This window comes from Heptranchias perlo, chromosome 13, assembly GCF_035084215.1.
Source record: "Heptranchias perlo isolate sHepPer1 chromosome 13, sHepPer1.hap1, whole genome shotgun sequence".
NCBI classification, from domain to species: Eukaryota; Metazoa; Chordata; class Chondrichthyes; order Hexanchiformes; family Hexanchidae; genus Heptranchias; species Heptranchias perlo.
Genome location: NC_090337.1, coordinates 59501917 through 59528246, shown reverse-complemented (window position 1 = coordinate 59528246; position 26330 = coordinate 59501917). Strand labels below are relative to the sequence as shown.

The window sequence follows — 26330 nt, the reverse complement described above, 5'->3', positions numbered from 1 at the left end:
AGACTGACTGCGGTAGCAACAAGTGACAGCTTTGCCCAAGCCTAATACACATGCCTGCAGCTCTGGCGCAACAAAAAATGCTTCAATTAAACTTGTGTGTAGATCTGTGCCCCTCCATATCCCTGCGATGCTGCGGAGGACCCACAGACTCCGCAGCCCACCTCTTATGCTGCATATCTCTGGTTCTGGCATAGAGTAAGTATCCTCATCCGTTTCTGTTGTTGGTCTGGCCTACATTTAGCCTAGGAGCAAGAGAGAGGTGTTCTCTGCAGCCTGATTAACAGGGCTACAGTATTCCATTTCTGTCCACATGGAGGCTTTGTGGAATCCAAAAGTTGCCAATGATAAGTAGCGTTAAGGTTTCTTGAGATTCCCACCAGTTTTTCCCAGCTGTACAGTGTTTGTCCACCCCCATGTAGGTACGATCATCAAGCCAGAAAGTTTTTTTGGAGAGTTTCCTGCTTGTAGAGTGGAAGTGGGTAGGTAACGTCGCAATCAATTGGTCCTCTCGCGGCTATAGATGTCACGGCGTTGATCTGCCCATGGCTCAGCACAATGTATCACTACCCAAGACTTCCACCTGGGGAACTAACCACTTTCTACAAAAGGTCGTATCATCAGCAAAGAGAACAATTTTTATATCATCAACCAGGTCACTGATGATGAGATAGAGAAGCTGATTCCCTACTCGGGCACTCGCAAAGGATGCTACTCACAAAACTGTGCCCCGCAGCTCCTGATTTTCTGCTGCTAGTTTAAAGCCCATGATTTAGTGACCAGTCCTCCCTGCAGGTGTCACTTCTCGCCAGCAATGCTCAGTCGCAGAATCAGCCCTGTAGAGTGGGCAGTCTGGTTCCCTGAGGGAGGCCTGCCTAAGTGCCAGACTAAGGGACATTGCAAACTGTGTGACTAACGGCTATGACGTGAAGCAGGTTTATTGTCCTGTACCTTGCTTATTTTGTGTATGCATTGAGCACAGGCTGATGTGTTGATTCCTGTCTGCACAGGGATGGTCGAGTGATGGGCGTGCTGGAGGTTTCGCGCTCGATTGGCGATGGACAGTATAAGCACTGCGGCGTGATATCAATACCAGACGTTCGGCGCTGTCAGTTAACGTCCAATGACAGGTATGGTAGAACGATTAGTTAGTGCTACAGGATGAGTGCTGCCTATTTAGTGCTGGCATTACTCGGGGTTGCGTTAAAGTACTGGCCTTTCACTTCTGGGGCTTGGGTACAAATCCAACCCAGAAAAGGGGAATGAAGGTTTTTACTCCAGATTTTGGGGTTTTTACTCCTGGTAACTTCCTTGGGTTCAGCGTCTCACACCCCTTCCATAGTCAAACTTCACTCCTGACAAACTAATATGCTTTACCCCCTCAATATCTTAAATAATTTGTATTGAGCTTGGGGATCGATAAGAAAATCCTGGTTCCTGTAGTTTGACTTAACTGATTGTCACACCCCCATACGCATTCTTCCTCGACTTCAGAGCAGTAGAATAAACACTTCACTTGACTGTTTATAGCCTAAGACACAATCGAGCAGATTTATTAACTGGAGATGGATAAGTGAACAAAGGATGACATACTGCATAATTACAGTAGTTACAGGCTTAACTATCCTTCCTTTAGAAGATACAAAATAACAGATGGCTGCACTGATATTAACAGGACCTAGACCAAAGTCCCCAAATACTAATCTTGCATGGCAGTTTGCTATTGATTGTCCACAGAATCCCTCTGGCCTGTCTGTGATGTCTTCGGGTGGACTATTAAATTTGAACAAGGCAAGCTGAGAAACATTTTTCAAAATTTAACTGGGACAAAGGAAATTCATATATTTTCTTAAATTCAGACAAATTACATAATGTACAAAACTTGAAGATGGCCTGTATTTGAATTGAATGACTTGACTTCCACTCTTGGACACTCAGCCAGACTCAACATTTTGTGTCTCAAAATCCACTGGGATATTTTATGAGAATGAATCTGGTTTTTAACCCTATATGATGCGTGACTGAAAGAAAATAAGGCAATACCATGGTATGTCCTAGGCAGAAATGCCTCATTTTTGTTACAGTCCCCTTCCTTTTGGGGTCTGGATGGTGCATTGTCTTTGAACGGGTAGGCATGAAGGGCTTGACATTTCGGGGTCCCCTCTCTGCTGATAGAAATGCAGCACAGCAAGACTCCTGGTTGCTTGCTGGAGAGAACGTTGATCTTGTCCCAAACCCTGGTGACCGAGTTGTTTTAATAATTGGGGCAGGCAGCCTGAACCTGTAGCGGTGTATGTAGCCATGAAAAAGGTAGGAATATCAGAGTGGCACCCTGAATCTCTGACCCATTATGGACCTCTGCCTCCCCAGTCAAAGAGGTTAGAGATCTGAATTTGATTCCCTTTGCTCCCTGAAATGTTTGGGGCCTATGGAAGGTGTAATGAGCAGAATCCCTGCGATAGCCTGAATCTTTTCTAGATGAAGTGGAGGGGACAGAAGACTTGCCTGCCTCTCCACGCTCCGAATTTGCAATGAGGCACTCCTGGTGCAGGAACCCAGCTGATCCAGGTTGTGCCTGAAATTCCTGCTTCTTCTGTGGGCGATCCAACTGAGGAATTTCAGCCCCCAAAAATTTAAGAGACCTATGCAAAATGTCTGCAGTATCTCAGTTGTTATGATCAGAGTACAAGCAGGACCTATGCAGTAGGACTGGGAGGCACTGTACACTATTTCTGGACTGGGAGTTTATTTGAGCGAGTAGTTCAGGCCTTGCTACTCTGATTGCCAGTGCCGCCGGTTTGAATTCATGTGAGAGAACTTCAAACGTGTCCAGAGACGTGGCAGTTGTGCCCATTGTGGGCGTGTGTAGGGTTTTTGGGTTATCAGCAACAGCCTGTGTGCACACTTCACATATAGTTGGGGGTGAGGGAGTGGTCAGAGCTGGTTTGGAAACGGAATCATTTCCTATCGCAGTGTATCAAACCTGCAAAACATCTGATAAGGGATTTGTCTTTCAACCCCAGACATACCAGTACCTCAGTGATCCGAGATGATTTTCTTAATCTGATTTGGATTTGCAAACAAGGAGCGTGCTGTATGTGGCAGTAAAGCATCTTTTTTTAAAAAAACATTTTAAATGACAAAAATTAATGTTACTAAAAAAATGTTTATGTAATCACCTGAGTCAAGGACGAGACTCAAACGGATATTCAAGCCCACACACCGTACATCCAAGGTGATAAACAGCACCCATTTTGTTTGCAGGGTCATCCCTGATAGCGGAAGTGCAACCAAAGGCAACTGGGTGAAGTAAATAAGGCAATGTCTGTGCTATTGGAGTTATAGAGTGACCTACAGTAAAAGAGGTTTCTCATAAACTCTATGATGGCTGAATGTTGATGGCCTGACTGTCACTGGCACGTTGGTCGTGGCCACCGTTTTACTGCGTGGTAAAAGCCTTCCAGGTCAGTCTGGCAAAATTATAGACCCATGTTTGCTCTAATCTCGAGCGTCTGCTTCAAAGCTGCGTTTGCGATTCTCATACCTGCAGAGAGATGAGTTGCTGAATTCACTGGATATGATTCTGTGATTAAGAATGGGGTATCGGGTAGTTCAGAGTGTGTCATGTCAGAGGAAAATGAATACTCAGGAATCAGTTGCAGGCACTCAGCTATTTCTTAATGTCACATGGAGTGAACCAAATTGCCAGGGGACTGGCATCTTTGATGGTGTGGATGTTGGGAGAAGGCCCAGTAGGTTTGAATGCCCAAATGGGCATTTTTTGGCTAAAGACACACCAGCCTTTTTTTTGCACTCCGTGCTGGGCTCCATGATGGTTGAGGATGGTGATTGTTCACAGGCCCAGACAACATCCTGGCTATAGTACTGAGACCTGTGTTCCAGAACCAGCTTCGCCCCCGCCCCCCCCCCCCCCCCCCAGCCAAGGTCTTCAAGTACAGCTATGCTATTGGCATCTACCTGACAACGTGGAAGATTGCTCAGATATGTCCAACCATAAAAAAAACAGAATTGGTCTAACCCGGCCGAGTACCACCCTCTGGGCCTCCTCCCATTCGTCAGTAAAGTGATGGAAGGAGTCATCAATAGTTAACCTGGTCACTGAGGCTTAGTTCAGGTTCCAACAGAATCCCTCTGCTCCAGAGGTCAACAGAGCCTTGATTCAGGCATGGGCGCAAGAGCTGAACGCCAGAGGAGTGGTGAGATTTGCTGCTCTTGACATTCAGGCCGCATTCGACAGAATATGGCACCAAGGAGCTTTAGAAAAACTAAAGTCAATGGGCGTTGGAGAAAATCCTCCAGTGGTTGGAGCCATACCTGATACAAAGGAAGATGGTCATGGTTGTTGGAGGCTAATCGTCGTTCTAGATTATCATTGCAGGAGTTCCTCAGTGAAGTGTCCTCAGTCCAACCATCCTCAGCTGTTTCATCGATGACTTTCCCTCTATCACAAGGTTAGGAGTAGGTCCATTTGCTAATGATTCCAGTGTTCAGCTCCGTTTACAATTCCTCCAATAATGATGCAGCCCATGCCAGCCTACAGCAGGACATGGTCAACATCCAGGTTTGGGCTGACATGGTGGGTAACTTTCATGCCTCATAGATGCCAGGTAATGACCATCTCGAACAAGAAAAAGAACAGCCATCTCCTCTTGTCAGAACCCAAGTCTGATATGGATTCAGCATACTGCAGGGAAGCCAAAAAACAAAAGTAACTTAGAGAGGAGAGTGTTGCCCTTAATTTTTTTTTTAAAAAACTTACATTTCCTTTTTTTAAAAGTTAGATCCCATGGATTAGAGCTGACCCATAGAGAAGTGGAGTTCCCAGGTTCATCCCCTGGTCTGTCCTGAATTAAATGGCCTGAGTTACAGTAGATGTGCTACAATTGGCATCAGTGCCCTTGGGCTAAGGAAGAGAAAAAAAAATGAGACAAGGTTCCCAGTCCTGAGTACTATCCAGTTACTGCTGCTGGAGAATGCAAAGATTTTTTTAAAATCTCTTCTCAGGATTTGGGCGACTCTGGCAATGCCACATTTATTACCCTTCTGTAGTTACCCTGAGAAGGTGTTTATTTTTAAACAACTAAGTGGCTTGAAAGGCCACTTCTGAGGGAATTAAGAGTCAACTGTGTATTGTGGGACTGGATTCATATGTAGGCCAGACCTGGGGTGGCAGGTTCCCTTCCCTGAAGGGCATTGGTGAACCAGATGGATTTTTACAGCAATCATTTTGCTTTCAATGTCGGCCTAGAAATTACCTGATTTATTGAATTCAGCTTCACAACTTGCCATGGTGGGATTTAAATTCACGACCTCTGCCATAGCCACTACACTACCGTACCCTATCGGACGACACGTGGGAATAATGTTATGGTACTGGGCTATGAGGCCCTTTACAATCGCATATCCTGCTGACAGTCACTGTCTAGGCTCACACATGAACATTGCCACTTGGGTGAGGTACTGGAGGAATGCTGGCACCCATGGCACTCCAATAAGAGTCTGCACCTTCCGGAGGGGAAGGAAGAAAAGTCCACCAGCCCGTTATTAAATGTTCTTCCTCTTCTAATTGCCTTTATAAACATGCCTAGAGCTTTGTAAAATGCAGCGAGCAGTTGTGATATCAGCAGATACTTCATCGTCTCTTTATTGGAGGGGGGAGGAGAAGGAGAGTGGGAATGAATGGGAGCCCTACCTTATCCTGTCTGTCTCGACCAGACATCAGCACGGGCCCGTATTTCCTCACCTTGTTATGCTCGTCAAGTTGTTGTGGGTTTCCTAATGACAGCATATGATATGTAGTGACAGGCTTGACAAATGGCTGCTTCTGTTGCTCATTCAATTGAGTTTAGCATTAAAGTGTAAATATGGGGCTCACTCACCTGCTTGCGAAGCAGTGCCAGATATCCATCTCACAGTGGGCTGTGACAGGAGCCTGTTGATGTTTCGGTGACAGCTGTTTCAGATTGAGCAGATTGCATATCGAGGAAATGGCGGTTCAAATTACACGGGGGCAAGGGATGGGAGATAACTGAGGCACTGCAGGGGCAGAGTACATTGGTATGGGATGTGGTCCATGGTCAGAGTTGGTTTGTGTGTTGTGATTTTTTCCAATCAACAGACTCCTGAACTTAACGATATTGTGAGGTGGTTGATGTTGAATGAATATGATTCTGTTACTCAGTTTTAATGTACAAAACACATGTTTACCAGCCCATAGAGTGTCCTGTCAACTAACTATTATCTCTTCATAAACGTTCAGTAATAATGTCACAATCTGCATCATCACAGAGAGCCTGGGCAGTCACCATCCCCTGTCCGAAGGAATATTTGCACAAAAAAAGACCTAAACTGGTTCATAAACTGCATTTCAGATCAAACCAAAAAGTACAGGAGTGACTTGTGACTGATCTCATCCCTGAGCTCAGGTAATGGGTATAAAACACCGGAACTTCACTCTCAGAATTTCTCACTTCACCCAAAATCCTTGATTAGGTTCCAGCCTGTAACTTGCTCCATTATTGTCTTCTCGTTTATGTCTCGCTTGACTGAGAAGATTCTAGAGACGTGGTTGGAAATGGCTGTGAAATAATTGCACGTGTTAATCTGTGCCATTTCCATTTACCCTCGCCAACCATTTTATATACTTAAAACAGACAGTCGGCCCTAAAAGGGTGGCTGCCAATTTTACATTTAAGTCCTGGCCCTTCTATGCCCAGTCTCCAATTCACCTCGGCTGAGGAAACTGCCCCTTGCTGTAAGGCGGGGTGGTGGGGGTAGGACCGAATTGGGGTTGGTTCTGATGTTCAGCACAGTTGCCAGCACTCACTGAGAAGGCTCAGACATGAATAACAGCCTCATGAGTGAGGTACTGGAGGGGGAACCACTGCTTGTAGAACTGTACCCATCAGGGGAGGGGAGAAAACCGGAGGGTTTCGAATGGAAGTATGTTTGTCCATGTTCCATTCTGCTTTAGGTCCGGGGTGAAGCTCACCGATACCATTTCTGTAACAGTGATTCCCGCATTGGCAATTTGTGTGAAGTGCTATCTCTTTTCCAGGTTCATTCTCCTCGCTTGTGATGGATTATTTAAAGTGTTCTCCCCAGATGAAGCCGCCCTCTTTGTTTCAGCAATACTCGAGGTACAGTTTGTTGGTGTCTCACCAGTTTGTTCGCTATGGGTGTTTGTTCGCTATGGGTGTATTATGTAAAATTAACAGGGGTTTGGAAGCACCTGTCTCAGTCAGTATTATGGTCCTTTGTTGTATAGGCTGTGGGATGGCAGTTTTGATTTGTCACACACTCCAACACATCCCAGAAGGCTGCTTACAGAACAGCTGTAGCATTGCCTTGGGAGCAAGATTTCCCAGCTCACCAGCAAATCCTTTCTGGCCTACCATTATATCAATCCCTGACCTAGCAGCATGTCTCTCCCCAGCTCACCAGAGTAGCCCTGCCTGCCCCAATTGCACTTTGCACCTGGCCTCAGCTCCACCAAAAGTCACTGACCTTTGCTGGGTCATACCCACCTCCCTGTGTTACACTGTAAAGTGTCCATTCATCATGTGTGAGCTCCGTGAGTGTCTACCTCACAGTAGAGCCCCATGCTGTCCTTACCCAGCAACCAAATGTGCACTTTGTGGCAGGAGTCACTGGACAGCAAGCAGGAACATGAACCTCCAGGAAAGGGAGGTTCTTTGCTCCCTAGTTCAGGGATGCCTAGGCGGATTCTGGCACCCACAACCACTGCCCTAGCTGACTCTGAATTCCACAGGCTAGATTGACAAGAAATTAGACAAATGGCCATATGGTCACAAGTACTGTGTGGAATTTGGGCACTTTGGAATGAAGAAGGGGACCCTGTCCATTTCTCCGCTACAGTGATATGGTAGGGAGACCAAGAAGTTCCCTCTGGGGCCCTCATCAGGGATTGCATGATACATGTGGCCAGTAGTAATGATCATTGAATAAAGAGCCCATCGCCCGCCCCCCTTTTCCCCCCCCCCCCAAAAAAAAACTCCACAGAAGCTACCTAGCTGGCCCCCCAGGTAGTCACGGGCTTGTCTGTCAGCGGCTCACCTGAGTTGTAAACCATAACCTCAATGCCTTGGCCTTTCTGTTGACCCACAGGATGAGACTCTGATGGCGAAGCCAGGGAGGGCGCCGCAGGACGTGCGGTTTGAATCTGCCTGTAACAGACTGGCCAGCGAGGCGGTCCGCCGGGGTTCTGCTGACAATGTCACCATCATTTTGGTAGCCGTCAGTCACTGACAGACAAGGAGCTCACCTCACCGAGAACATCGCACGGGCTAATGCAGGTGTCCAGGAGGGACTGCCGACCTTGGAAAGAAAAGACTGAGCAAACTCAGGCCACTTTAGAAACTTCAAAGTAAAACGCACATCTTTATTTACCTGTCTGATCCTGTAGAAGTTCCACCCTGCCACTGACAGACCCTCCAAAATGTAAACCTCCACGCAGCTGACAGCAGCAGAGATCCGCTTTTTACCGTGGCACCATGGACCTGATGCTGGAACAGCTGCCTCCAATGCTTAGTGAGCCGAGCCAGCTCTTATGAGCTTTGCCCGTGATGCAAGTCCATGGGAGAGTAGAACTGGCTTGGGGTAATTTCTCGGGCCCGCTGGCGTTGGAACGCCCGGCGCGCGCACGGACAGACAGGACGTGCAGAAAAGCTGGTCTCCCTGTACGCAGCCGGCTTCAGATGGGGTCTGCAGCGGGCCATTGGTAGGTTCGGCAAATAAAATCCAGCTACAGACGCCAGACACAGGAGTTTTGATGTCGTTCTCCCAGGACCCAAGCTGCAATGTGTGAAAGCCTCGAATGAGTTGAAGGTTCCATTTTTTTGTACTCTTATTATTGTCGCCTTGTTCGTTCGTGCTGGTGTTGAGAACTGTATTTTGGTTGGATTTTAGTTAAAGTTGGTTCTTTTGCAAATGTCTGACTGTACTAGCTCACTTCAATACCTCGTTTCCTCTTCTAGTGATAGTTCCTATCCAGTGCCGCCTCTTGTAGATGTGAGGATGGTTACTCGTACCTTATTTATATTACATGCTGCAGTAAAATGAGGCAGCGTGGCGCCATTGGCGACAGGGGAAACACCACCTCTCGGAGTGGCTTCATAACCCACCACTTTTGGCAAAAGCAAAAGGTTGGCGCAGTGTGCCAGCGCATCATTCTGTTCGCGAAGGGCTGAGCCCTCAGACCGCCTGCACAAGACAAGTGTGTGACTTTTGACATTGGCAGTAAAGTCACAGCCACAACTGCGGAGCCGCTGTGTGTGTGTAAGGTCTGCGCATGTGTAGTCGCTCTGGCATCTCAGCTGGCCTCTGAGACTTGACCCAGTGTAAACCATAAGAAGCTGATCTGGAACCAAGTGAACCCAGCAGGAAGAGCTTCACTCTGTCAACAGCTCTAACCATGGTTTCAAGTTCATCCCAGCTGTGAACCAGATCCATTTATACCCCATTTAATTTGCATAACTACTTGCATTCTGCTTATACAGTGCCGTGGATTCAGTGACAACAAACAAGGCCTCTGATTGACTGATTTCATGGGGAAATTGACAATTGGAACCCAGTCCCCAAAACAAGCACTTAATGAAAATGGAATTTGACTTATTTAGTTACCGTATACTTGACCATGGGCTTGTTTTAAAACAACAGCGTGCCACGACTCTCTCGCGTGCTTAGTTAGTGCTGGTATGGCTCCATACAGGCTAACAAAGCAAAAGCCTATCAACGGCACATACAGGCAAGCTGAGAGGATAGCTCGTGTACAACCAGGCCCCCAATGGCGGATGCAACCTGCCAGACACTGTTTCTGTTTACCAACGGCAGCATCCAATGGTTGGAGGCATCCTGAGAGAGCCCTCCATCAAAGGGAGGCTGAGGAAACCCCACCCCGGGTCGAGGGGAGGCCGGATGCTTCCAATGGCACTGCGACAATTATGTTTACTTAACAGGGCTGACTCTCCATGCATGGGATGAGATTTAGCTGTAATAAGTAAAATTAGATGTGAGAGTTCAGTGTGAGACCGGGTCACACTACTCCAGTTTCTGGACGTGAACTCATTCGAAGTTTTTATTCAGTTTTCTAACAAATATTTGGATGATGATCAGTTTTTGGTGCCCTGCATTATCAGCGTTGGTCGCTCTGCGCAGTGTGCACTCCTTGTGACACACTACGCAGTGTGCACTACTCTTATATTCCACTCCTACCTGTCTCTTTTCATAGCGAGTTGCTTTGAAAGTGCTTTTCTTAAATCATGATCCCAGGACCCCACAGCTACCACCTAATATAGTCAAAAACCCGGAGCCCTCATTATCTGCCATGAGATTGACTAGCCAAAAATAAACGGGATGCCCCAGACTTTGTTAATAGATCCTCTCACTCAGCCCTTGCTTTTAAAGTGTCCATGGACATGAATATACATACAGTGCAGGTTCAAGGGAAGCAATGCTTTAAAATTGTTTCTGGCATTGGGATTACACTTTTAACAGTGCACTTTGTGCATAAAACTGCAGGATTAGAACAGTTATCTGCACAAGTCATCATGTACACAATAATACCAGCACTGTATGCATGCTGACAGGTCCGCTCTCACTGCTGCCCCATCCTCGCCTATTGTCACTTTTTTGTTTTTAAATCATAAAACTTTTCCTGTTTGGATTCACTTTGTTGCCCTTTTCTCATCATTTCAGGGTAGCTGCATATCCATGAAATAGATACTTGGTTGGGAGTTTCTCCAAACCATTAGTTCGGCTCCTTATTTTAAGGAATGATCACATTTCATAATTTATTTTGGGACTGGAGGGCTTGGCATGGGGACTGCATTTTTCAGAATGAAAGATAATGGCCAAGGCATCCTCTTGTTACAGCAGGGCCTCCCCATTCGTGGTGCTGGCTGATCCACTAGGGTTCTAAGGCTGTGGGTGGGGGCCTGGGAGTGAAGCCCAGATCCTTGTGGCTTTTGACGCATACCTTTTGATTTGTACTGCTCCTTCGCATTGTATCCGGTGCATGGGAACAACATGAATTGTTTCCAAAAAATGCTCGAATGGGTGTTGTTAAAGGAACTTGTTGAGAAGTGCAGTGCAAAAACAGTTGCATTTCCAACTCTCGTAGACTTTGTTCTTTAGGATGGGCCCCACCACGATGAAAGGATCCCTCGGGTGTGCAATGTGGTGTAATGAATATACTATACAAATGATATGCCAAAGAAGGCAGACAATGTGTAGAGGACATGCCATTGTCTAATAACATATTGAAATGAAACCTAATCCAACATAGGAGTCTGCAGCCCACCATGAAGCCAAAGAAACAAATGTTTTTAATAAAACTACCAACACCCTCCCAAACCTCCCGGTCTATGTGATGTAGAATGTCACTGGTTGTAAACACATGGAGAAGGTTTCAAACTTATAGGAACAGGAGTAGGCCATTCAGCCCCTCGTGCCTGCTCTGCCATTTGATAAGATCATGGCTGATCTGTGATCTAACTCCATATACCCGCCTTTGGCCCATATCCATTAATACCGTTGATTGCCAAAAAGCTATCTATCTCCGATTTAAATTTAGCAATTGAGCTAGTATCAATTGCCATTTGCAGAAGAGAGTTCCAAACTTCTACCACCCTTTGTATTTAGAAATGTTTTCTAATTTCACTCCTGAAAGGTCTGGCTCTAATTTTTAGACTGTGCCCCCTACTCCTAGAATCCCCAACCAGCGGAAATAGTTTCTCTCTCTCCACCCTATCCGTTCCCCTTAATATCTTATAAACTTCGATCAGATCACCCCTTAACTTCTAAACTCCAGAGAATACAACCCCGATTTGTGTAATCTCTCCTCGTAACTTAACCCTTGAAGTCCGGGTATCATTCTAGTAAACATACACTCATAGAATCATAGAAGTTTACAACATGGAAACAGGCCCTTCGGCCCAACATGTCCATGTCGCCCAGTTTATACCACTAAGCTAGTCCCAATTGCCTGCATTTGACCCATATCCCTCTATACCCATCTTACCCATGTAACTGTCCGAATGCTTTTTAAAAGACAAAATTGTACCCGCCTCTACTACTGCCTCTGGCAGCTCGTTCCAGGCACTCACCACCCTTTGAGTGAAAAAATTGCCCCTCTGGACCCTTTTGTATCCCTCCCCTCTCACCTTAAATCTATGTCCCCTCGTTATAGACTCCCCTACCTTTGGGAAAAGATTTTGACTATCTACCTTATCTATGCCCCTCATTATTTTATAGACTTCTATAAGATCACCCCTAAACCTCCTACTCTCCAGGGAAAAAAGTCTCAGTCTATCCAACCTCTCCCTATAAGTCAAACCATCAAGTCCCGGTAGCATCCTAGTAAATCTTTTCTGCACTCTTTCTAGTTTAATAATATCCTTTCTATAATAGGGTGACCAGAACTGTACACAGTATTCCAAGTGTGGCCTTACTAATGTCTTGTACAACTTCAACAAGACATCCCAGCTCCTGTATTCAGTGTTCTGACCAATGAAACCAAGCATGCTGAATGCCTTCTTCACCACCCTATCCACCTGTGACTCCACTTTCAAGGAGCTATGAACCTGTACTCCTAGATCTCTTTGTTCTATCATTCTCCCCAACGCCCTACCATTAACGGAGTAGGTCCTGGTCTGATTCGATCTACCAAAATGCATCACCTCACATTTATCTAAATTAAACTCCATCTGCCATTCGTCGGCCCACTGGCCCAATTTATCAAGATCCCGTTGCAATCCTAGTACACTGCACTCCCTCCAAGGCCAATATGTCCTTCCGAAGTTGCGGTGCCCAGAACTGCTCACAGTACTCCAGGTGCGGTCTAACCAGGGTTTTGTATAGCTGCAGCATAACCTCTGACCCCTTGTACTCTGGTCCTCTAGATATAAAGGCCAGCATTCCATTAGCCTTATTGATTATTTTCTGCACCTGTTCATGACACTGCAATGATCGATGTACCTGTACCCCTAGGTCCCTTTGTACATCCACTGTTTTTAACTTTTTACCATTTAGAAAGTACCCTGTTCTATCTTTTCTTGATCCAAAGTGGATGACCTCACATTTGTCTACATTGAATTCCATTCGCCACAGTTTTGCCCATTCACCTAATCTATCAAAATCCCTTTGTAATTTTATGTTTTCATCTACACTGCTTACAATGCCACCAATCTTTGTGTCATCGGCAAACTTGGATGAAGGCATAGAAAGTCTCATATCTAAGACGTTAATAAATATTGTGAATAATTGAGGCCCCAAGACAGATCCCTGCAGGACTCCACTAGTCACATCCTGCCAATGTGAGTACCTACCCATTATCCCTACACTCTGTCGCCTTTCGCTCAGCCAACTTCCTAATCAAGTCCATACTTTTCCCTCGATTCCATGGGCTTCTGTCTTAGCTAACAGTCTCTTATGTGGGACCTTATCAAATGCCTTCTGGAAGTCCATATAAAAAACATCCAATGACATTCCCCTGTCCACTACTTTAGTCACCTCTTCAAAAAATTCAATCAGGTTTGTCAGGCACGACCTACCTTTCACAAATCCATGCTGGCTCTCTCTGATTAACTGAAAATTCTCGAGGCGTTCAGTCACCCGATCCTTAATTATAGACTCCAGCATTTTCCCCACAACAGATGTTAGGCTAACTGGTCTATAATTCCCTGGTTTCCCTCTCTCTCCTTTCTTAAAAAGCAGAGTGACATGTGCAATTTTCCAATCTAGAGGGACAGTTCCTGAATCTAGAGAACTTTGAAAGATTATAGTTAGGGCATCTGCAATGTGCTCACCTACTTCCTTTAAAATCCTGCGATGGAAACCATCTGGTCCTGGGGATTTGTCACTGTTTAGTGCTATTATTTTCTTCATTACTGTTGCTTTACTTATGTTAATTTTATCGAGTCCCTGTCCCCGATTCAATATTAGTTTTCTTGGGATTTCCGGCTTGCTATCCTCTTTCTACTGCAAATACTGACGCAAAGTAATTGTTCAACATGTCCGCCATTTCCCCATTGTCAATGACAATATCCCCACTTTCACTTTTTAAGGAGCCAACACTGCTCCTGACCACCCTCTTTTTCCTAATATAACTATAAAAGTTCTTTGTATTGGTTTTGATATCCCATGCAAGTTTCTTTTCATACTCTCTCTTTTTGGAGCTCTTACTATCTGTTTTGTGACCCCTTGTTGATCTTTGTATCTTTCCCATTTGCCAGGATCTGTGCCATTTTTTGCCTTTCCTTCTGTCTTATACTGTCCCTTGTCTCTAGTTGTGCATGGCTGTTTTTTTTGGCAAGTAGAGTCCTTGCCCGTCAGGGGTATAAACCGATTCTGTATCACGTTAAATGTTTCTTTAAACATTTCCCACTGATCATCAGTCGTTTTACCCATTAACAGATTTTCCCAGTTTACTTTGGACAATCTCTGCCTTACCCAAGTCCAGAATCTTAGCAGCTGATTCACTTTTTTCCCTTTCAAACACTACATTGAACTCGATCATGTTATGATCGCTATTGGATAGATGTTCACGCACAGTTAAGCTGTTAACTAAATCTGGTTCATTACTCATTACTAAATCTAGTATGGCTTGCCCCCTTGTTGCCTCTAGGAAATACTGCTGTAGAAAACTATCCCGGACACACTCAAGAAATTCATTACCTTTCTGACAGTTGCTAGTCTGCTTTTCCCAATCTATGTGAAGGTTAAAGTCCCCCATTAAGACCACTATGCCTTCTTTACACGCTTGTCTAATCTCTGCATTTATACAATCTAGCACTTCAGAGCTGCTGCCAGGGGTCCTTTATACAACTTATGGAGAGGTTATATTCACATGGGACAGGTTACATACAGTTGGACAAGTTACATGTGCATCAATAACATTACACCCCTCATGGAGGAGATAACTCCTCTCACAATTAAGGACAAAGCAGCCTCTTGACATGTAATGCTCTTGACACACTGGCCTGTGTACTATTTTTAGTATGTTTTGACCGTGAAAGGCCTTCACACACAAGCCTTCCTGCACGATCCTGCCCCTGTTCCTCTCTCTTTCACTTACACTCATTTAACAGTACAGATCACACTCTGTACCCTGTCTTTCTGGTAAAAGTGAGAAACATTGGATGCATCACACTCACTAGTGCACGCCCTTCCATGGGTGCCACTGGATCACTTTGTAATGTTTCTGGGAGTGTGGAGTTGACGAGTCTGCAATGGGACATGGCTCGACATTGCACTGTTGATAACTACATAACTCCATTCCTTCCGAGATATCAGGTCATCTGAAACGGGAATATAAATCCTAATTTCACTGTGCCTCAGCATTCGTGAATACCAGCTTATTTTCTATTTATGTTATACTGCAGTATATTTAGGTTATGGTATGTCCCTCTGTAATGTGCTAGGAAGGAAATCCGGCATCACTGTAATACCAATCAAAAGATTCTGCGTAATTTCATCCGTGACCTCACCTGCCGCCCCCCTCATATAGATCCTGCTACCTCTGCCACCCTCAACATACTTCTCGTGTCATTGTTTATAGAATCTGGCTAATCTCCTCTGACATTACTCCCAAGTCTGGGGAGTGGAGCATAATTACGATGTTCAGCTGCTAACTTGGCCTGTCCTTTTGAGGCCACACCCTTTGAGGATATTTGGCAAGTCATGGTGACGTACAGCTTTATATTCCACTGCTGCTCAGGTTCCCTGTGGGGACGAGTGGGCTTAGTGGGTGCTGCGGTCAGTCAGAATTCAATTGCTGTTCGCTGCAGATTTGCAAATTTTTAGTATAAAATTTCAACTCCAGGAACAACAAACCAAGAAATGACTGGCTTTCTTTCTCTTTTTATATATTTTGAACTTGAAGTGTGACAGGCACTCAGAATTTTTATATAAATAATAAATAATTTAAAAATTAGACTATAAAGAGTATCCAGTGGCTGTGAATGAGTTGGACGCAGTAATTCCATCTTGAGCCTCCCACTGACCATTATTGCACAAGACCTGGATTAAACTGCTGCCTTGTAATGTTATGTATATTGCTCACCTATTTCTTCATTTAACCTACTTCATTTTATGCACCTAACGACCCTTTGCTCTTTCTTGCCAGTTAACATGTAAGCTACTGAATTGAAACAGAGCTACACAATCTCAGTCAAATGGAGATTAAAGTGCTTCGTTGGTTCAGGGATTTGTGCAGTCCAGCGGGTGACGTTTGTACTGAGAAGAGATCCAGCCCACTCCCACTCCCACTCCCACTCCATAACCTTTTATGCAGATTGCTTAATTGTATCACCCACTTAGCTGCACAAAGGCCCTCAGTTGTGATGTTACATAATCGACGGCAGACGTACTTTATACGCAGCTTTTTGGGAATACAAAACCTTTCCTGCCTCTGCTGTTTCAGCCAGATTTTAATATGTGGTGGCTACTTTGCTTCAGTTGAGGAGACACTATAGTTTAATGCGTCTCAACGCTGGGGCTGAGGGTTAAGGGGGTCACAATGAGTAACCTGAGGCCTGAACCAAGCCAAGGCAGAAAGGAGCCAGTTTCTGGGTTTTCTATTGAGACCTGTGTTTTTTTTTTAGTATTCACAGTATTACTTCCAGACACCCCACAAATGTAGGAATGGAGATTTCTTATTAAACAGTGGGAAAATTGAGCTGAAAAATGAATAGAAATGATCCTTTTCTGCCATTGTGTTAGTCTGACGTGTCATCCAACACAGTAAGAAAGCTTGCAGCTTGGCTGCAAGAAAAATGGGCCATCTTCCCAACACCGTAAAGCTGCCTGTGTGGCAGGAAGGTGTAAATGTCCAGACCGGGAAACCGTGCCATGGTGTAATCTGTCTATTTAAAGTAAGTCAGCAGTATTCAGCTGACTTACATGTGAACAAAGGAAAATGTTGGACAGGAAGAGACAAGCTGGTCCATCTTGCCTATCCCATACTGTTGCGATGCCTTATGCATCATGTCTAGAGACTTCCTACTCCCTTGGTGCAATGTAGTCTCCTGAGAAAAGCAAAAAACCAGATCAAAAACTCAACGCCAATTGGGGGGGAAAAAAATGGAAAGTTCCTCTCCAGTCCCTCGACTTACCGACAGTAGCCATTTTAGGTGCAGTTGCAGTGAATGGCCGAGTTCTCACTGTGTGTTAAGAGCGATTCACACAGACTGTTCAACCTCCGCTTTGTCATCCTGACATTCACTGGGGCAGAAATTCTGCTGTCATGCCAGGCACAGGGGTTGAAAACCGGGTGTGAACTCCGCATGCCGGATTTGCACGTGCCCAGTTTTACGATGGGCATGCGTAGGAGGCTCCATGACGCAAGCCTAGTTAGTGCAATGACTTGGGCACTGACCTGGCTGGTCCAGGAATTCTGATACATTTCACAATTGGTCCGAGGCTAGCAGTGTGTGCCCTTAAAAGCTGCAGCATAGCACAATCCTGCATATGCACAGCCAATAGAAGTCATCACAAACCTGTCCGTCCTAACCTTTTGATGAGATTAGACCTCGTTTTTGGGCGCGTTTTTGGTTTCCTTGTTTTGCATCACTGCTGCTTTCTGAGCATGAAATTAATTTGTTCCCTTTTGTTCTGCTTCAACTTTGTCACTGCATCGCTACCATTCGAAGTACCTTGCCTGATAAAGCCTGCCTTCCTTACCCCCTGGCCGTTAGCGGACTCTTGCCTCGTCTTGGCAGCTTCAAGCTCTGCCACTATTAAGAAATAGGAGCAGGAGTAGGCCAATCGGCCCCTCGAGCCTGCTCCGCCATTCAATAAGATCATGGCTGATCTGATCCTAACCTCAAATCTAAAGAACACAAGAAGTAGGAACAGGACCCGGCCACTCAGCCCCTGGGAAGTGCAGGTGTCCCTTTACGCTCCTGCCCAGAAAATCCAGCTCCCCGGGCATCTGCATTCAAGGCATAGGGTATAGGAATAGGAGAACGCCACTTAGCCCCTAGAGCTTTTTCCGCCATTCAATTAGATCAGGGCTGATTTGTATCTTAACTCCATCTACCTGCCTTTATATGTCCCTTGATACCCTTACCTAACAATAATCTGTTGATCTCTGTCTTGGAAATTTCAATTGACCCCCAACATCCACAGACTTTTGGGGAAGAGAGTTCCAGATGTCCACTACCCTTTGTGTGAAAATGGTACTTCCTGATCTCACTCCTAGATCGCCTAGCTCTAATTTTAAGAGTGTGCCCCTTTGTTCTGGAATCCCCCACCAGAGGAAATAGTTTCTCTCTCTCTACCCTATTGAATCGCTTTATCATTTTCAACGCTTCAATTAGATCACCCCTCAACCTTTTAAATGCAGGGAAATACAAGCCACTTTGTCCTCACAATTTAACCCTTCAAGTCCTGCTATCATTCAGGTGAATCTGTGCTATAGCCCCATGGGAGTGCAATAAATGAGGGCACAGCAGAAAGTTCTCTCTTTGCTGGCACTGTGACTATGGAGCTTTAGCCCACTGTGTGTAATCAAAATAAGTTTGGAGTCGTGAGACTGGTGGCTGGGCTGTAGTTGAATCTGGATTGCTATAATCTCTGTAATCCTGTCTACTCATCCCAGCACCAATGTAATCCTCAGTTTTGAAATATTTCAAATGATTTTTTATAAATAAAATGGAACAAAATTCTTGTACCGTCTGAGCAGGTAATTATTTTCTATATAACTTTCTGTGATTGATCCTGGCTCAGTAAATGAGGAAAGGATTGATGGAATGGATTCCCCACTCGTGCACACCTTCCACATTCTGTTTTGGAAAAGCAGATTTTTCTTTGGAGTTGTGGTACTGGAACGCCTCTGACTGATGCTGTTTATAAATTGCTGGGCCTGGCAGATGACAGCAGCCTGGTTCCACCCAGATCAGAGGTTTTGCTATGAGTCACATGTGGCATTTTTGTTTAGTCGTGTTTTCAGCAGGTGTTGGGGTTCATTATTGTCCTCACAGGAGTACAAAAAGGGGTCTTATCCTGAACCCCCCCCCCTTTCCCAAAACCACATCTTCTGATCATTTTATATAAACCTGTTCTTGGTGCAGTGACCTCTCTTCCCACTCCCAGGTTGCACTATGAGGTGAGCATGAAATGGCCTGATGGTCTTTTCTCATCCTAGGTACATAAAATAAGATAACATGAACAAATGGGCTGAGACTTATTGAGCAATGTACCGTGCCTGACAAAACAGACAGCTGTAGAAGGGCCCTGGGCAGTCTATTCAATTGGCTTCTAACTCATTCCTTAATTGAGTCAATAGATTGGTAACCAGGGTGATTGGAAAATCTCATTAAAGGTGCACAGCGCCAGAGATAGAGTCATGAAAGCTTAGGACTACAGCTCATCATACATGCCAACCTAAACAACTAGCATAAGCTGACTCAGATCTGAGCATATCCCCCTCAGAAATTTTTGCTTATTGTTTTACACTTCACCCACTGACAACAGTAACTGCACAATTTAATTCATTGGGTGTTAGATGCTTTGCAACATTTCTGAGTGACGTGATCAAGTGCCGTATACAAACTTCATTGTCTGGCATTTTGTAGCCTACTATAACTTCAAGCCAAAAATAACTTATTTATAAAAGGGTTAGATATTTTAAATTGGACAATAAAAGTAATTGTCGAGATTTCAATCTGGCTGCTAGCTTTGACAGCACCTCCCAGTCCAAGGACATCTACCACCAAGAAGAACAAGAGCAGCAAGATCATGGGAAAACCACCACCTCCAAGTTGCACACCATCCTGACTTGGACATGCATCGCCCGTTCCTTCGTTGTCGCTGGGTCAAAATCAAGGAATTCCCCACCTCACACCTCTGTGGAAGCACCATCAGCACCAAGACTGCAGAGATTCAAGGAGAAGACCCACCACCTCCATCTCAAGGTAAATGAGACTTTGCCAGCATTTTCCACACCCCAGGGATACATTTAAAAAAAAAAACTAAACAGAGTCCACTTCCTTTCATTGGGAATCTAGCCCTGGATAAATCGTGTTAATTTGTGAACTGAAACCTTTTACAGCACATACCTACAACGATCCCAATGTGTTCTATAGTCACTATGCAAATTAACTCACTATTGCATCTGTCCCTCTCTCAGACCCCAAAGCAGCCTGAAGGTAGAAAAGGTATTAGCTGGACTGAGGTATGTTAATTTAACTATTTAAATAATTTTTTTTTTAGTAGCTTCAAGGGATAGGGTGAGTCAGTATCATCAAAGCAAACTCTTACAACCAAGAGCAGCTGAGGCAGCAGAGCAGATGAGAGGGGGCAGCAGAGCAGATGAGAGGGAGCCCAGAGGCCTGAGAGCAGCTGAGGCAGGAGAGGAGAGGGAGCCGGAGGCCCGAGAGCAGCTGGGGGGGCAGAGCAGAGGAGAGGAGAGGGAGCCGGAGGCCCGAGAGCGGCTTGGGGGCGGAGGAGAGGAGAGGAGTGGGAGCCGAAGCCTGAGGCGGCGGAGGAGAGGAGAGGGAGCCAGATGCTCAAGCGTTGGGACGGCGGAGGAGAGGGAGTGGGAGCCGGATGCTCGAGTGTTGGGGCGGCAGAGGAGAGGAGAGGGAGCCGGATGCTCGAGCGTTGGGGCGGTAGAGGAGAGGAGAGGGAGAGGGAGCCGGATGCTCGAGCGTTGCGGCGGAGGAGAGGAGAGGAGAGGGAGGGGGAGCCGGAAGCTCGAGTGTTGGGGAGAGGAGAGGGAGGGGGAGCCGGATGCTCGAGCGTTGGGGAGGAGAGGAGAGGGAGAGGGAGCCGGATGCTCGAGCGTTGGGGAGAGGAGAGGGAGAGGGAGCCAGATGCTCGAGCGTTGGGGAGAGGAGAGGGAGAGGGAGCCAGATGCTCGAGCGTTGGGGAGAGGAGAGGGAGAGGGAGCCAGATGCTCGAGCGTTGGGGAGAGGAGAGGGAGAGGGAGAGGGAGCCGGATGCTCGAGCGTTGGGGAGAGGGAGAGGAGAGGGAGAGGGAGAGGGAGCCGGATGCTCGAGCGTTGGGGAGAGGAGAGGGAGAGGGAGCCGGATGCTCGAGCGTTGGGGAGAGGAGAGGGAGAGGGAGAGGGAGCCGGATGCTCGAGCGTTGGGGAGAGGAGAGGGAGAGGGAGAGGGAGCCGGATGCTCGAGCGTTGGGGAGAGGGAGAGGAGAGGGAGAGGGAGAGGGAGCCGGATGCTCGAGCGTTGGAGCAGAGAGAAAAAAAAGGAAAATGACGTCAGCACAAGGGAAGGAGCTGATTGGTGAGTAGCTGGTGAGTGTTTTTTAAATTCTTTGGTTTATATTCAGTTAAGTTTAGTTAATAATATAATAAATCGAGGCATGGCAGGGCACCTCCAATCCCGTGGAATGCACATCTTGTGTCATGTGGGAATCCAGAACGCTTCCCGTGTCCTTGACGGCCACAGGCGCTGGAGGTGTCATCAGGTGGAGGAGCTCGAGCTCCGGATTTTGGAGTTTGAGCAGCAGCTGGCGTCACTGCAGTGCATCCGCGAGGCTGAGAGCCATGTGGATAGCACGTTTCATGGAGTGGTCACCCCGCAGTTTAAGAAAGTGCAGGCAAAGAGGGACTGGGTGACCGCCAGACAGACAAGAAGGACCAGGCAGGTAGTGCAGGAGTCCCCTGAGGGCATCTCGCTCTCTAACCAGTATTTCTGAATACTGGTGAGGGAGAGGGTTCCCCTGGGAGTGCAGCCAGAGCCATGACCATAGCACCATGGGTGGCTCAGCTATACAGGGGAGGAGGAGAAAGGTCAAGAGAGTGACAGTGATAGGGGATTCTATAGTTAGGGGAACAGACAGGCGTTTCTGCGGTCGCAGACGTGATTCCAGGATGGTATGTTGCCTCCCTGATGCCAGGGTCAAGTATGTCACTGAGCAGAACATTCTGAAAGGGGAGGTTGAACAGCCAGAGGTCGTGGTCCATATCGGTACCAATGACATGGGTAGGAAGAGAAATGAGGTCCTGCAGGCAGATTTTAAGGAGTTAGGAAAGAGATTAAGAAGCAGGACCTCCGAGGTAGTAATCTCCGGATTACTCCCAGTGCCACGCACTAGCGAGCATTGAGCTAGGAGGATAGAGCAGCTGAATGTGTGGCTGGAGAGATGGTGCAGGAGGGAGGACTTTAGATTCCTGGGGCATTGAGACCAGTTCTGGGGGAGATGGGACCTGTACAGGCCGGACGGGTTGCACCTCAACGGAGCCGGCACCAATGTCCTCGCTAGTACTATTGTGGGGGGGGGGGTTAAACTAATTTGTGAGGGGGGTGGGCACCAGGATGTAGTATTAGAAAGGAGAAACAAGGTGCGCAAGAATTGGAAGAGAAAGATAGCACTAGAGCAAGAAAGGGTAGATGGGACCAGACTAAGAGAGAGTACAAGAAAGTCTAAGACTGGTTTACAGTGCATGTGTATAAACGCACGAAGCGTGTGAAGCAAGGTTGGTGAGCTCAGGCACAATTAGCCACATGGGAATATGATATTGTGGCGATAACGGAGACCTGGCTCAAAAAAGGGCAGGATTGGGTACTAAATATTCCTGGATACAAGATGTTCAGGAAAGATAGGGAAGAGAAGAAAGGAGGGGGGTGGGGTGACAGTATTGATTAAGGAGAATATTGCAGTGCTGGAGAGAGAGGATGTCCCAGAGGGACATTTGGTTAGAGTTAAGAAACAGTAGAGGTGCCATTACACTACTGGGTGTATTCTATAGGCCACCAACTAGTGGGAAGGAGATGGAGGAGCAAATTTGCAGGGAAATTACAGAGAGGTGCAAAAGCCATAGAGTAGTGGTAACTGGGGACTTCAAGTATCCTAATACAGACTGGGATAGTAATAGTGTAAAGGGCAAAAAAGGGGAGGAATTTTTGAAGTGTGTTCAGGAGAACTTTATTGACCAGTATGTTTCCGGCCCAATGAGGAAAGAGGTATTGCTGGACTTGGTTCTGGGGAATGAGGCGGGCCAAGTGGAGCAAGTGCCAGCGGGGGAACATTTATGGAATAGTGGATCATAGTATCATAAGGTTTAGAATAGCTATGGAAAAGGACTTGGACCACTCTACAGTTAAAATACTCAATTGGAGGAGGGCCACTTTCAGTGGGATGAGAACAGATCTGGCCCGGGTAAATTGGAATCAAAGATTGGTAGGCAAAACTGTAATTGAACAATGGGCAGCCTTTAAGGAGGAAATGCTTCGGATACAGTCTAGGTACATTCCCACGAGGGAGAAAGGTAAGGCAACTAAATCCATAGCTCCCCGGATGACAAAAGAGATAGAGAGTAAGATGAAGCAGAAAAAAGGGGCTTATGACAGATGTCAGGTTGATAACACAAGTGAGAACCAGGCTGAATATAGAAAGTTTAGTGGGGAAGTGAAAAAAGACATAAGAAGGGAGTATGAGAATAGACTGACGGCCAACATGAAAGGAAATTCAAAAGTCTTGTACAGGCATATAAATAGTAAATGGGTAGTAAGAGGAGGGGTGGGGCCGATCAGGGACTAAAATGGAGATCTACTCATGGAGGTAGAGGTACTACATGAATACTTTGCATCTGTCTTTACCAAGGAAGAAGATGCTGCCAGAGTCTCAGTAAAGGAAGATGTAGTTGAGATTCTGGATGGGCTAAAAATTGATGAAGAGAAGGTACTAGAAAGGCTAGCTGTATTTAAAGTCACCTGGTCCGGATGGGATGCATCCAAGGTTGCTGAGGGAAGTAAGGGTGTAAATTGTGGTGGTACTGACCATAATCTTCCAAACATCCTTAGATACGGGGGTGGTGCCAGAGGACTGGAGAATTGCAAATGTTACACCCTTGTTCAAAGAAGGGTGTAAGGATAAACCCAGCAACTATAGGCCAGTCAGTTTAACCTCAATGATGGGGAAACTATTAGAAATGATAATCTGGGACAGAATTAGCAGTCACTTGGACAAGTGTGGATCGATTAGGGAAAGGCAGCATGGATTTGTTAAAGGCAGATCATGTTTAACTAACTTGATAGAATTTTTTGATGAGGTAACAGAGAGGATAGATGAGGGCAATGCGGTTGATGTGGTGTATATGGACTTTCAAAAGGTGTTTCATAAAGTGCCGCATAATAGGTTTGTCATCAAGATTGAAGCCCATGGAATAAAGGGGGCAGTAGCAGCGTGGATACAAAATTGGCTAAGGGACAGGAAACAGACAGTAGTGATGAACAGTTGTTTATCGGACTGGAAGGTGGTGTACAGTGGTGTTCTCCAGGGGTCGGTGCTGGGACCACTGCTTTTCTTGATATATATTAATGACTTGGACTTGGGTGTACAGGGCACAATTTCCAAATTTGCAAATGACACAAAACTTGGAGGTGTAGTGAAGAGTGATGAGGACAGTCAAAAACTTCAAAAGGATATAGACAGGCTAGTAGAATGGGCATACACGTAGCAGATGAAATTTAACGCAGAAATTTGCAAAGTGATACTTTTTGGTAGGAAGAATGAGGAGAGGCAATATAAACTAGAGGGCACAATTCTAAAAGAGGTACAGGAACAGAGAGATCTGGGGGTATATGTGCACAAATCATCAAAAGTGGCAGGGCAGGTTGAGAAAGCGGTTAAAAAAGCATACGGGATCCTGGGCTTTATAAATAGAGGCATAGATTACAAAAGCAATGAAGTCATGATGAACCTTTATAAAACACTGGTTCGACCACATCTGGGAGTATTGTGTCCAGTTCTGGGCTCCGCACTTTAGGAAAGAGGTGAAGGCCTTAGAGAGGGTGCAGAAAAGTTTTACTAGAATGATTCCAGGGATGAGGGACTTTAGTTACGTGGATCGACTGGAGAAGCTGGGGTTGTTCTCCTTGGAACAGAGAAGGCTGAGAGGAGATTTGATAGAGGTATTTAAAATCAGGAAGGGTCTACACAGAATACATAGAGAGAAACTGTTCCCATTGGCGGAAGGGTCAAGAACGAGAGGACATAGATTTAAGGTGATTGGCAAAAGAACCAAAGGTGACATGAGGAAAAACTTTTTTACACAGCGAGTGATCAGGATCGGGAATGCACTGCCTGAGGGGGTGGTGGAGGCAGATTCAATCATGGCTTTCAAAAGGGAACTGGATAAGTACATGAACGGAAAAAATTTGTAGGGCTATGGGGATAGGGCGGGGGAGTGGGGCTAGCTGGATTGCTCTTGCATAGAGCTGGAACGGACTCAGTGGGCCGAATGGCCTCCTTCTGTGCTGTAACCTTTCTATGATTCTAAGTTCTGATGAAGGGCCAAACCCAAACATTTTCCAATTTTTTTCTGATCCACTTTCTACGCATTTCAAACTTTTCTGTCTTTAAAACCTCAAAACAGGAGCCTGACAATTAGATAGCCCTTTGCACCATTTCTCCAGGTTTTCCTCTGAGGTTTTGGCAGGAGATTGGAGAATCCCATGGAAATACTGGTTTACAGGAACGGGCAAAGGGAGCTGAATTTTGTGACCCCGGGTAGATCTGATTGACAGCCCCATGACCTACATTTCTTTGCTCTAATACGGATAGTGTGGGCTCACTGCCCGGTTACCACATGGTGAATAAAGGGATCTCCATCACGAGTGCATAAACAAACTGAAAACAGCTTTCAAAGTTATAGAACGTGACTGAGCATTACAACTCACCAAAGACAAGCCAATGATCTGTATCACAGTAGGACATTGTGGTAAAATCTGAAATGTGGGAATCTCAGTGTAACTTTTGAAATAATGTAAAATTCATTGCCATTCCAAACCCTGGAAATTCTGCATGTGCAGTGATGGAACTTCTTAAGTGAATTAATACTCCACACCGATGAACATCTTCCTTAACTCAAAAAAAATTGTCAGTAACAACCAGGTACATTCTAGAAAATACTTGTGAGAAAAATGATAAGTTTTTAAAATTTGCATTTTAACAGCCGAGTTGTCATATATAACTTCTTTGGAGACGAACGCCAAATAGACATACCTGTAACTGCAACTTTCGGAAACCATCAACTCATCTTAAAAGTTTCTGCCTTAGGTTCATAGGCAATCAACAGTAGGTAAAAAGTAATTTGAATTGATTGGCTCTAACAGCCTTCAGTCCTGCCCTCCAGTTCATCTGATTGATGTATATTGGCAACCCCAGTGAACAAAGCTGATTGATTGTTCTTGTGAGACACTGACAAGTTGACACATGGGTTGAAACACTAGTTGTCAGCTTAAAAAGCTGATTGGTGACATGTGTGCAATATTTAATCTGCATATAAAGACACTATGGCCCTGATTTTAACTCAAGGCAGGATCGG

General features: G+C 45.7%; 1 protein-coding gene across 1 annotated transcript in view; it reads left to right on the top strand.

The window, feature by feature from the left end:
- ilkap (integrin-linked kinase-associated serine/threonine phosphatase) overlaps positions 1 to 8968 on the top strand; it is a 46991-nt gene extending 38023 nt beyond the window's left edge. The window contains exons 9-11 of the mRNA XM_067995564.1: positions 1008 to 1127; positions 7076 to 7157; positions 8146 to 8968. Coding sequence (XP_067851665.1) covers positions 1008 to 1127; positions 7076 to 7157; positions 8146 to 8286 — 343 coding nt within the window. The 3' untranslated portion in view covers positions 8287 to 8968. The remainder of the gene's footprint in view (positions 1 to 1007; positions 1128 to 7075; positions 7158 to 8145) is intronic.
- The last annotated feature ends 17362 nt before the right edge of the window (positions 8969 to 26330 follow it).